Source organism: Mustela putorius, unplaced genomic scaffold (assembly GCF_011764305.1).
Source record: "Mustela putorius furo isolate JIRA1106 unplaced genomic scaffold, ASM1176430v1.1 tig00003845_pilon_pilon_pilon, whole genome shotgun sequence".
Lineage (NCBI taxonomy): Eukaryota > Metazoa > Chordata > Mammalia > Carnivora > Mustelidae > Mustela > Mustela putorius.
In genome coordinates, this window is record NW_025421998.1 from 6260937 (window position 1) to 6273749 (window position 12813).

Consider the following 12813-nt stretch of genomic DNA (forward strand, 5'->3'; position numbering starts at 1 on the left):
CCTTCTTTCTTTCTTTCTTTCTTCCCTCCTTCCCTTCTTCCCTCCCTCTTTCTTCCTTTCATTTTGTTTCTTTCTGAGAAAAAGCGGGAGATGGGCAGAGAGAGAGAACCTTAAGCAGGCTCCATGCCCAGTGCAGACCCTGGGCAGGGCTCAATCTCATGACCCTAAGATCATGACCTGAGTCAAAATCAAGAGTTGGACACTTAACTTACTGAGCTACTCAGGCATTCCCTGGGGTTGCTTCTTATTACTATCACCATACATGACTTTCCTCTAGTAATGAAATACTACTACCCTAATGTCTTCTACCACTTCTCTGGTGTCTGGGGACAGCCATGGAAGTAGACTTCAAATATGCTGGCATGCTATCTCTCCAATGTAGTTCTTAAAGGACTGAAGAAGGAAATGTTTTCCAAAGGACCTCATCAGTTTAACTGGGGGTTAAAGATATGTCAAAAACAGGAAGAGGTTCAGATGATAATAAGCCAGAAAAAGGAAATGATACAAACTTAAAATAGAACACAAAGACCACAGACATGTACAATAAACCTATTACTCCCTAACCCCCAATATGTGTCATGTCACCTTAATGCAGGAGAAAGCAGGCATCTTTGTCCCCCTGGAAAATATAGGTCATCTCTGACTTCCTAGATTTTAAAAATAGAATAAGAGTTCAGAACTCAATTAAATCACCATTTTATATTATATACTGCCATTTAGATGTGCTTGCCATTTGTTCTAAATTTTGGAATAAAATGTACCTGTGATTTATTTTTTTCCAGATTTTGGGTTATAAAATCAATTTAATGTTCTGTGACGAGTGTTAAAAAATAGAAACAGAACAAAATAGAACATATTAGAGTGCATTTCATTGTATGCACACAATAAGCATAAATGCTATTTTGGAAACTTGTTTCTTTTCATATACATGCAATAAAATATAATAAAATATTCAATGACTCTTTGGATTTCAGAGCTCATATGTTAGACAGTCTATATCATGCCTATTTATTATTTATTTATTTATTTTAAAGATTTTATTTATTTGACAGAGACAGAGATCACAAGTAGGCAGAGGGTCAGGCAGAGAGAGAGAGAGGCGGAAGCAGGTACCCCACTGAGCAGAGAGCCTGATGCATGGCTCCATCCCAGGATCATGAGATCATGACCTGAGCAGAAGGCAGAGGCTTAACCCACTGAGCCATCCAGGCACCCCCATGCCTATTTATTTTTAAAATTATATTTGATTGGAACATATAGTTGGTAAGCATAGCCTCAAGAGTAGACATGTACAATTTTTCTATGAACCTTGCCTATATCAGAATGATTTTGTTTATTTCCCTAACACTGAAAATATAACTTAACTAAGTATAAAATTATTTTGTCACAGTATTTTTCCCACTGTACTCTTTAATCCATTGTCTTCTGGGACTTATATTGTGGAGGATTCTATGATCCTATTCTTTTCATCACTTTTTTTCCCTCTGTACATGTAGAGATCTTCCCCTCCCTTTATCTTTTTAATGACAACGTTCTACCAAGTGTCTAGGAGTCTCTTTTATTTCAACCTGTCTGCACTTCCAATTCATATACATGTTTTTATTTCAAATTACATTTGTAATTATAACTATTTCAGTTCTATACTAAAAGCAGTCCCGATTACCTCTCGATTTTTTCTTTTCCTCCTCAAAACTATCAACTGTAAATTAGCATTAAAATGCTGTTAAATTCCTTCATACCTAATAGATCCCTGAGCTCCAACACAAAAGCATTACTGACTATTTGAGAGATTCAATTTTGTTTCCGAAAGACTCTTGCTTACAAGCAAAACTATACACAATAAGAAGTCAGGTCTGGAGATAGCCTGTGTCTGGATCTCAGAAAAATAGCTCACCTTGGAGTTTTCACAAACTGGTTCTTCTGCCCTTGCTTCATTTCTCTGGCTCTCCGTTACCTGATCTCATCTCCTGCCATACTCCCCTCACTATACCCTTGTCTCCTAATGCATGAGCCAGCTTAGATGGACTTCCCTTTGGAGTTTTATGCAAGTTGTTGTTTCTTCTCCCTGGAAGCTTTTCCCAGATCCTCTCTGCTACAAGCTTCTTGTTCTTCAAGATTAAATGTTGCCTCCTCTGAGCAGCCTTCCCTGGTCACTTCCAGTCATGGTCCTTTCTATTGTCCTAACAGGTTTTTCCCTTAGAATTTATCAATATCTTATATTCCCTTGGTTTTGGATGTTCCTGTCTGTCTTTCCCCCAGTACAGGAAAGGACTTTATCTAGGCCATCACTGGGGCAAAGAAATTTAAAGCACTTTCTGAATGACAGACTGCTTCCCTTATTAATGAGCAGTTCTCCAATTAAAATTATTTCGGGATACCTGGCTGGCTCAGTCAGAAGACCCTGTGACTCAAGGTCATTAGTTCTACAAAGGGTGTAGAGATTACTTAAATAAATAAATAAATAAATAAACTTTAAAATTAAAATTATTTGGGCTTCATATTTGAAATTATGTGCATTGTATTTTGTAGCTTGTAGTTTTAACTCTAAGACACCATTACAGTTTATGTATTATCTCAAATTCCATTTACTTCTTAAATTATATTTACTATTTCCCTAAACATGTCTTGTTTCTAAGAACTTTAAGGTAAATTAGTTAAAATAATAATCAGATCCTTTTAGGTGCTCAAAAACATCTAAGCATTCTTCTTTTCAGTCAACAAATCATAATCAAATCAGTTTCAGCATTAATGAATGGAAGGTACCATCTCCATGGAACAAATACACATGTACCACTTCACACCTGTCAGAATGGCTAAAACCAACAACACAAGAAACACCAGGTGTTGGCCAGCATGTGGAGAAAAAGGAGCCCTCTTGCACTGCTGGTGGGAATGCAAATTGGTACAACTACTCTGGAGAACCGCATGGAGGTTCCTCAAAAAGTTTAAAACAGAAATACCCACTGACTCAATTGCACTAGCAGGTATTTATTCAAAGAATACAAAAACACTAATTCAAAGGGATCCATACATCCCTATGTTTATAGCAGCATTATCTACAATAGCCAAATTATGGAAACAGCCCAATGTTCATCAATCGATGAATGGATAAAGAAGATGCATATAATTTTTGTGGGTTCATAGACTTCCCTAAACTTGTTTACAACTCAGATTAAGAGCTCCTGCTTTAGATGATTTTTATTATTTTATTTTATCCTCAAGGGTTTTCATTTGCATTGTTTCATTTGTAAGCAAATATGTAAGTCTTTAAGAAAGAACTAAAGAATTTGTTTGAATTCAGGTAAGTAATTTCAACTTTTTATGACTTCCTCTTCCGAAAAACATTTCATAACCTAGAAATCAAGGTTGAGAAAATCATATAATTTATTTTTCAATCTTTGTTCCTAGTCATGGTTACCTATGAGTAGTAGTCCCAGAGGTACACGATACAAGATGAAAAACGCTAGACAGGTTCTTTAATTTTTTTAAAGCTTTGATCCAATATTTAAGTTTACACATTAACTTTTCAAGTTTGGAGATAGAAAGAGTGTGCCATGTTCTTTCTCACAGTGGTCAGTGAGCCAGACTCTCGGAATCCCACTGACAAAGGACACTTCATTATTTTGGACACTGACACAATGAATCTAGCGAGAATTCTTCCCAAGCCAGCATATATCCTTTATTACGAGCGAGCATGGTAAACATCATTGATACAGATACACGTCTGTCTTGCTTTAGAGTTGACCAATCTCATGACCTGAACTTTGGGTAAAAGTAAATTCCATGGTGGATTTTCCCAGCCTGACTGAATTTGAATCAGTAAGCTAATTTACGCTTGAATATATGTGATCTTTAGAGGCCAGATAGACTTAATAAATATTTATCTAACATTAATTTATGCATTTTAAGTATTAAATTTTGAAAGAAAATAAATTTCTAGGTTAATAAAATAGCGTAATTAAATCCTTTATTTATTTTTCTCGTTAGACTGAAATAATAAACCAAATGGACAAAAAGAAGTCAATAAAGGTTTTAGCCTGAAACATTATTTCTCAAAGATAATGTTAAGATATTATGAAAATATGCACACTGCTTGTAATTGAACAGCAGAAAATCAATGCATTTACCTTTGAAAAGCAGAGGTATTCATTGCCTTCAAGCTTCAGTTTAGGACCTTTGCCTATAAGCTGCTGGTCCTACAAAGATCATCTTCTGGTTTTGTTATGAAAGAAAATGGAAGAGTCTCTCTGTAAGGAAAACTTAAGTCATTTCTGTCTCAATCTGTATCTATTCTAGTGTATCTGGAACACATTAATTTCTGCCTATCATTCTTTGCCAGAGTAGAAAACAGTTTCCAAATAAAATAATCTGAATTATCATTAAGCCAAAAATAAGAATGCAGTATTTGAAATTATAATCCACTTAACCAGTGAAAACTTGAACACATTGTCTTCTTTAGTTGGGGATTTGCAGTCATCTTTTGCATATTATATTTAGCCAACAACCAAATTTTAATATTTAATTAGGAGACATTAAAATATAATTAGCAGCAAATAACAAGTGTGACAAGGCTACAAAAATCCATAAAGGTCAAAGAAAGCAGCATTTTAAGCCACAGCAAGAAGTGTTCTTCCATGACTTTGGGTAATCATGGTGACCACTTCACCTTCTCCACATTCACCTCCAAGGCAAATTTTCTAGAAGCAACCTTGCTTTTTGAAAATAATAATGATGATAATAATAGAGGGATAGCTGTCAAAACCAGAGAGTGTACATTCTTCAGAGTCAAGAGACTCTCAAACCTCAATAAACACCGTATATAAAGGAACATAGCAAATTTCAACACAGCATACACACAACAAAATTAATTCATTTATCAGAGACCAATACAATTTTGAATATGCATTTTCCAGAAGGAAGCAGAGGGCAACAGAGACCATCTGCAGCTGTCAAACCTGTGGAAGTGAAACAAGGCATTACAAAATTCACACAATATATGAATTATAAATGAAAAACAAATGCTTTATCTAAAAAAAGTTGGTTGGTGGCCCAACATATAGATCTCTATATGTATATATTTATATATTTAATGATAAAAATCAGCTTGCATGAGGGTCATAGTCTATCTACTTTGAAGTTATATCACACGTACTATAAGCAATTTACAGAACTTGTCAAGTTTGCATATACAGGAATTGCAAAATGAATTAAAATACATCGAAATATAGAACACTCAAAATGTATTTATAGAAACCTCCCAGGATTGACAGGGATTGGCCGTAATCAGCACTTGCCACCATTGAAAAAGAACTGTAATCAAGAAAAAGGAAAAAAAAAATCCAAGAAAAAAGAAAAAATTAAAAAAAAAAAAAAAAACCTCTTTTATTACGTCTTATTTAAAATAACGTTCTCCTTGTTGACTCGCAGTGTTGACGATTTTGTTGTTGCCCCAAACTGGGGATTTTGTTTGATGATAGTTTGTGTTCTGTAGCTTTTTGATTTCTGTTTGTTTCCTGAAGATAATGTGTCTTTTAGTAGGAAATCCATAGTGAATATTTGCTATACTGATGATGTTCAGGCCAACCCCTGAGCAGTCATTGAGATGATGCTTTAAGTAGCCGAAAGAAAAGGAAAAAAAAATAGATCTTGCTATTAGAAAAAGTCCTATCACGTCACACTAATTTTCTTGAAATAAAAGATCAGTGATTTGCCCAAGAAAATGTTATGAACAAAGCGTGTGATAGCCTCTTCGTTTATGCTTCCGGAAGCAGGCGCTCCTTGGGTAGGTAATTAGAGAACAGTGGGTGCAGAGTGGTGCTTGGAGTTTAGGGTCAACTTTGCTGTCCGCTCCGTAGATTTTACAGGCGATTTGCTCTTTGCTTTAAGAAGAGAAAGTGATATTGGAAAAAAGTCAGCACTTTAGATTAAAGCAAAGCACCCTTCACAAAGCCACAAACAAGAAGCAGGACAGAAAGTCCATGGCTTGTAGCTATCCTCGCACCTGCGGAAGAAGTTATAAGATATTCGCTCATCTTGAAGATTTCCAATGCTCCTTATTAGGTTGTTTTAAACACATACATATATATATTTAATTAGCTGCCAGCTTGGCTCTGGTGCTCACATGAATGTCTTGGCATGCACTGCAAATAACAACACATACAAAGAATTTCAGTCCCAGAAGTTGGTCTTGTTTTGTTTTGTCTGTTTTCAAACAATGCCATCCCAGGGTTGGGAACACTGAGAGGAAGAAATCCAAATGCTCTTCCTTTAAGTAATTCTTTAAGGATCATTCACTATAGTCATTTGGCTATTCCTCTATTGGTACAGAGAAAACGCATCCCCTGTTTGACTACTGGATAAGCATAAAACCAAGGAGTATAACCAAAACTGAGAGCAGCAGGCTTCTCAAGGGCAGGGAGAATGTGTTCTGGGATGGGTGCATTAGGGCATTTTGTTTTAGAGAAAGATATTTCTCAATTGTTTACTCTTATTTATTTATTTTAAAAAATTTTATTTATTTATTTGACAGAGATCACGAGCAGACAGGGAGGGGGGAAGCAGGCTCCCTACTGAGCAGAGAGCCCGATGTGGGGCTCAATCACAGGACCCAGAGATCATGACCTGAGCCGAAGTCAGAGGTTCAACCCACTGAGCCACCCAGGCATCCCTCAAGTGTTTATCTTAAAATCTAAGGAAAACTGAGTGCTATCAAGAGTTGGAAATTTTTGAGAGAGCTTGAGGACACTGTAAGGGAGAGAACTAAATTGTGTTCTTGCATTTTCTTCATCATACATTTTATTCAGTAAGCTTCTAGCTATTACTTATATATTAAATACCTTTATTTGTAAGAAAACAAAAATGTGATGAAGCTCAAAGAATTTCTTTTTTGGGAGGGGTCTTTTTTTTTCCTTTCTTCTTTTCCTCTTCTTCTTCTTCTTTTTTTTTTTTTAAATTGGAGATAGATTGAAACAAGTTGAAGGGGTTAAAGGTATGGAAATTCAATCTTCTGAATATTTCCCCTAAGTCATATTCAGGTCCACATTGCCAAATGATAAAAATAGAGGCAAAAACACAAGCTCTCAAAACATCACTGCAGAATAAACATTTGGGGGTTCTAAGATGGCCATTTAATAGACTAGCATTAACTTTGTTGTTGTTATTGGTTGTTGGGTGTTTTTTGTTTTTGTTTTTGGTTAGGTTACTCTGATTGTCAGAGTTTGGTAGTGAACAAACTGATTGTCTTTGTTTGGTAGGGAACCATATATTTAACACAATATCTCCTCACAGATACCTAATGGCTGAAGACCCTGCAGTTAATGACCAGTCTCTACAGGGCACCTTCATTCACGTCGGGTAAGAATGTTCAACAATACAAAGGTGATAGTAGTGGTCATGTGCAGCTCTCAGCACAAAGTTCATGCCAGGGAAATATACACAATCTATGTAGAACCACTACCATCAGAACTTTCCAAAATTAAATATATAATCTCATTATCTTTTGAAGAGAAATTCTTTGACAGAATTCATTTAATCAAAAACAAAGGAAAGGAAAAGAGAAAGGAAGGAAGGAAGGAAGGAAGAAAAGAAAAGGAAAGAAAAAAGAAAAAAAGAAAGAAAAGGGAGGCAGGGAGGAAGGAAAAGAGAAGAAAATGATTGCATGGCTCTTAGAACAGCCAACCGCACTTGACACAAAATATGTCTGATATTGAGTAAAGGTTTAAAAAATGCTGAGAGCAATCAAAGCAAGCAAAATGATTCACTCTTCAAAAAAGATACTTTGTGAAATAATCGTTTCCTTTTCAGTGTGGGCATTGGGGATTAGCTCGCACTTGCCCCCGTCATAGACCACCTGCCCCTTCCTCATATAATCAACCCTTCATAGGAATTGCCTGAACCCCTCATTCCCAAGAGATATGAAGGGAACAGCTACTTCATTTGGACCCAGCATTTCCAGCCATACTATGTCCAGCATGTGCAAGTTAAAACAAAGTTGACATAAGCAGTATAATCAGAAAGAAACCCAATTCTATACGGTGGAGAGTATTTTAAGGCTCCTAAAATTTTGAGCTGCCATCAGATACACAATACGCCATTGTGATATAGCACTTTTTTTTTTTTTCTGGTAATCATTCATCCACTCTAGGTCCATGCATTTCCTGGCATATTCTATTAAATGAAATGTATTTCTGTCAGGACCATTATAAAGCTTCCCCCCCCCCAATACATTAGATTCTAAGGCAATTTTATCATCAAATCACTGATTGTTTTTCTCTACTTTCTGTTTTAGGTCTTGAATGAAGAAACAGGGACTCCTGTATCTTTGCAAACCCAAAGGCTTAGTTAAATCTAAGACTCTGAAATGCTGTCATTTGCCCTGTGTTCTTTTAACAAATATTCATCATAGGCCTTTCCATTCAGATATACACCATTCTGAATATTACATTATTATCAAACATGTTATTATACTCTATAGAAAGTTGTTTTTTTTTTTCTTTTTTTAGTCAAACTTTGGTCACTCATCATACTTCATTCTTATCTTTACTGATAGAAACATGTTACTTTTGTGAAATAATGAGAACCAGGACTGAAGCTGGGAGCTCTGAGTTCCAATTTCTTCTGCTGCCTCTCATTTCTAAGATCTCAAATAAGAAACACTTTGTTCTACATTTCCTAAATTGAGCATAAACTGTTTGTGTAATTTTTTTCATATTAGTATGGCAGACATTGTGTTAGCTTGCCTATTTTGCTTTATTTGGTTTCTTTTGTCTTATGCCCAGGCCAGGCAGGGTGACCTGTTGTTCCCTAATAGGACCACGAATTTAAGCAACTCTTCCCCTCCAATAACCTGCATCCGTTTTGTGTGTTCACCCCAGCCAGTCTCCAATGGCCTTAACACAGCCTACATTGACTTGTAATTCATTACATCCATAGCTTATCTCACTGATTACACTGTATGCTCCCTTAAAGGCAAAGGACAAAACTCGAGCAATTTTTTAATGGCTCTCAATGTCTTTGACAATGCCTTGAGAGTTTTACAACTTTTGCCCCTTACAGAAAATCTCCTATGAAGAAGATGGATACTATTATCTAAATTATGTGAAGAAAATGTACAGATAGCGTGCCCAGATGAAGAGCAGCCTAACAGAACCTAGACATTTCTCTCGGACTCAGAACGCCATTTCAGGATGTCCTTTGACTTCTGTTTAATAATGATGACTTTCATTTGTTTTTATGCTTACAGATTTCCACAGTGCTCTCCCAGGTGTAATTCCCCAAGCCTTTGTAACACAGGAAAGGTATTTTCTCCATTTTGCAAATGGAGAAGTCTAATAATCTTCTTAGAAGTCTAAGGACTGCAGAAACTTAGCTTCCAGCTTTCCGCTCTTCTTATACCTGATGCAACAGCCAGTGTCACAGCCCCTTCACGGAGATGTGGAAACGCAAGCGTTTCTCAAGAGGCTGACTGTGATAAAATAGAGTTTGGCTAAGGAGAAATATGAAAGAAGAAAAAGGAAAAGGAAAAAGCCTCAAACATTTTTATCTTTGCTATCACTATTACTTCAAAGAAGAACAAAAAACTCCATCTGTTGCTTTAAACAAACCAACATGCAAACGAACAAACAAAAAGCAATCAGAGAACAGGAGTGAGACCGTGGCATCCTGCGCAGCCCAGGGGAGATGGGCCATAGTTATCCCACATCGCTAGAGCCACTGTCTCGGACAGCTCAGTCCTGCATCTCCCTGCCTCATTTCACTCAACACCACTTCCCAGACTGCGAAGTCCGCCTTGCCCCTCTCATCTGTCTGCAGGTTAGAAGAACTTAGTTCCCTTTTACGACCTTCCTTTTGAAACGGTTCCATCTGCACTGCCATTGCTTCCCAGCGCCCACGGTCACGAGGCTGGAAGACACTGGGCTTGTTTAACAACGTAGCAACCCTCTCGTTCACATCAATTTCCAAAATGACTAAGACACACTGGGCATCTCCTGTGTGGCAGGAAGATGTACTCGGTAATTTGCATACATTGTCTTAGTTCATCCGCTCCACAGTTCCGTTCAGTAGATGCATAGATCAGGAAAATGTAACTCAGTGACATGGAGTAACTCACCCTAAGTTACCTGGGAACAGGTAGTAAAGTGAAGAAATGCAAGTCAGATCAACTTAGAATAAGGACAGGCTTTTTAAAACAAAATTCCCTGAGGCAAACGACCATGCTCCATTGTCTCCGCATCTGTTAAATCAAGACATGAAGCTATTATTTGAACGTACACTAATGTTTTCAGAGAAAACGCACTGGCTATAACATGCTTCAGAGAAAAAAGAAAAAAAAAAAGATCTAAAATTTCTTTTCCCCAACTCTGAGTTGATAAATATGCGATACAAAATCATCAGACTTTTTTTTCCTAAACATTTATAAGATGTAAAGTTTGTTCTGCTCTAGATGGTGTACCAAATGTTGTATGACATCATAATATTTTGAAATTTTCATACCACAGACTTTTCATATCATAGACGAACATAAGTTCATCCAAATTCATTTAAATATTTGAGTAGAAGGTCGCTCCACCATCCTTCCTATATGTCCTCTTCTAAGAACTTTTTTTCCAAGCTTTCTATTCAGTTTGATAGCCTAGGACTAAGAAAGTGGATTGTTTTATAGCACGACCTCAATGTAGTGATGGAGTGAGAAAGACCACCGGAGCTCTGGTCTACCCGGAAAAAGCATTAAAAGAGGATATGGGTATCGAATTCAAAGAACTAAGTGGAGCATTTAGACGACTATCTGGACAATTTATCCTACCTACACTATACCAGCTCTTCCAGTATCTGCTTTCTCGTGGCTGTGAATATTTTCTGATAGGTAAATCTCCTGTGTGAGTACAACTTTTCACTGGCTTAGATACGAGAAACAATTAACGCAGGGTCTATAAATTTGGGTATAATTCGCTTCTTTTTTCCTGTTTGAGGAACTAGTGGAGTCAAAAGGAACAAAAAAAGAGAAAGAAAACAATTTCTCTCCTGCTGGGTCTCCACAGTCTCACTCCAGTGTCTCTATTTTATAAAAGTATTAGTGAGGCTTATCATCTGAACAAACCCCAAACTGGAAACGCTCTGATAATAAAAGAAGCAACAGTCAAATAATTTTGTCTGTATCGAGGCCACGTATATAAAGAATGGCATGTCCATTACATCTCTAGGAACAGACAGACCTTTTGACATACTTCTCTTTTATTAAGGATGTCAGCTTTAAGAAATGAGAATGGCTATGTGGGAAAACTTGAGCTAGCTTTTAATGTAATTTTTATTCAGGTGTGCACATACTAAATTACTACTGAAGGGGAAAGGTCAAATAATAGGATGATTTTATCTTATAATTTTTTGAAAAGAATATCTTTTTATTAGAATTCCTAGGGATCCAGTGCCAATTTCTTCCAGAAATCCATTTTTTAAAAGAAGGGTGCTTCATTTTGACCTAATACATAAATTGCCTATTTTATTGTGCCCTGGCATGCTGGCAGCAGCTATATAAATTTCCTTTTCTCTTTGCTTTCCATCAGCAAATTTACACCTCTGTTCAAGTCATGAGGCCTCTTATTGTAGCTGAGGGAAGAAAAAAAAAGTGCAGTTGTCCATGTGCACAAAGTCTAATTGCCAAGGTGCATGGCTGATACACCATTCACCACAGAATTTTCCAGACTCGGGCTGTGGCAGGATATCAGGGTTTCTACCTTCTACAGTGACCTGAGAAGGAACAGGAAAATTGATGGCCCCTCCCACCTAAGGCCATCGTGTGTCTCAAAATAATGCTCATTGTGACAGTCATCCAAGTAAGACCGATCTTGGTGCACACAGCTTGAGCAAATATTTCGTGAACACTTATTATTTCTTTACCTCTGATTGTGGTCTCATGAAGTTACTAGACTTGTTTTCCAAATTAAGGAGCCGAAGCTGTTAAACCTGCGATATGTTCAAGTTTACCCAGCTAGTAGGAGGTGCTGCTGAAATTCAAAACCAGTCCGGTTTCAGTTTACAAGCTAACAACATGCTTCACAATTTCCTCTGGAGATTCTTCATGCCTGCAAACCCTAGACTCTCAATTCTGCCTGTTGGAAATCTTCGATAATATGAGCTGCTTTGACAAAATGGAATGGAGACCAATATAAATTAGTGGAAAACAGAATGTTTCCAGACAGTGAAGTTTTTAATGCCGCAAACATTTAATAACTTCTTTAATGCATGGGTAAGAATGATTTATTATTAGCACCACATGCAGCAGCACATAAATAAATGCTGCTCGGGTCTTTGCAACTATTTACTCGTGGATTTTAACGATGCCTTCTGCATGTGTGTTTACATTATTAATTGGCATTGTCTTTATTCATAATGCAAAGGTAGATATTAATCCACATCTTGTTGGAACGGTCACAAATTCCCTGTTAGGGACTACACATGCCCTGACGGTATTGTCCAGCAATTTGAGCCGTCACTCACTAGTTGGAGAAGCAGAGGATCTCTTTCCATCTACAGTCTTGCTGCACTGTGTCATAGATGTCCCTCTTCAACATCAACAGAGAAGAATCCCTCATCAAAGAAAGAAACACATCTCCCATTTTTAGAGACATGGCAAACTGAGACACTCAGCATAAAGACACAGAAGTAAAGGAAAGAGAAGGAAAAAAAGTTGCAAATCAGCGATTTCAATTTTCACTGGTCTTCATACGTAAGTTGAAAAGGAAAGACAGCAACAGAATTCATATAGTAATGTGCCTACATTTAAAAAAATTAATTTTAATTGTTCAGCAGTGTTTGTTT

General features: G+C 36.9%; 1 protein-coding gene across 3 annotated transcripts in view; it reads right to left on the reverse strand.

Moving 5' to 3' along the window:
* Nucleotides 1-3071: 3071 nt before the first annotated feature.
* VSTM2A (V-set and transmembrane domain containing 2A) overlaps nucleotides 3072-12813 on the reverse strand; it is a 28656-nt gene continuing 18914 nt past the window's right edge. Inside the window, exon 5 of one of the 3 annotated variants that reach the window (XM_004739380.3) lies at nucleotides 3072-6001. In XM_004739380.3, coding sequence (XP_004739437.1) covers nucleotides 5925-6001 — 77 coding nt within the window. In that variant the 3' untranslated portion in view covers nucleotides 3072-5924. The other 2 variants (XM_004739379.3, XM_004739381.3) reach the window with 2 other exon arrangements.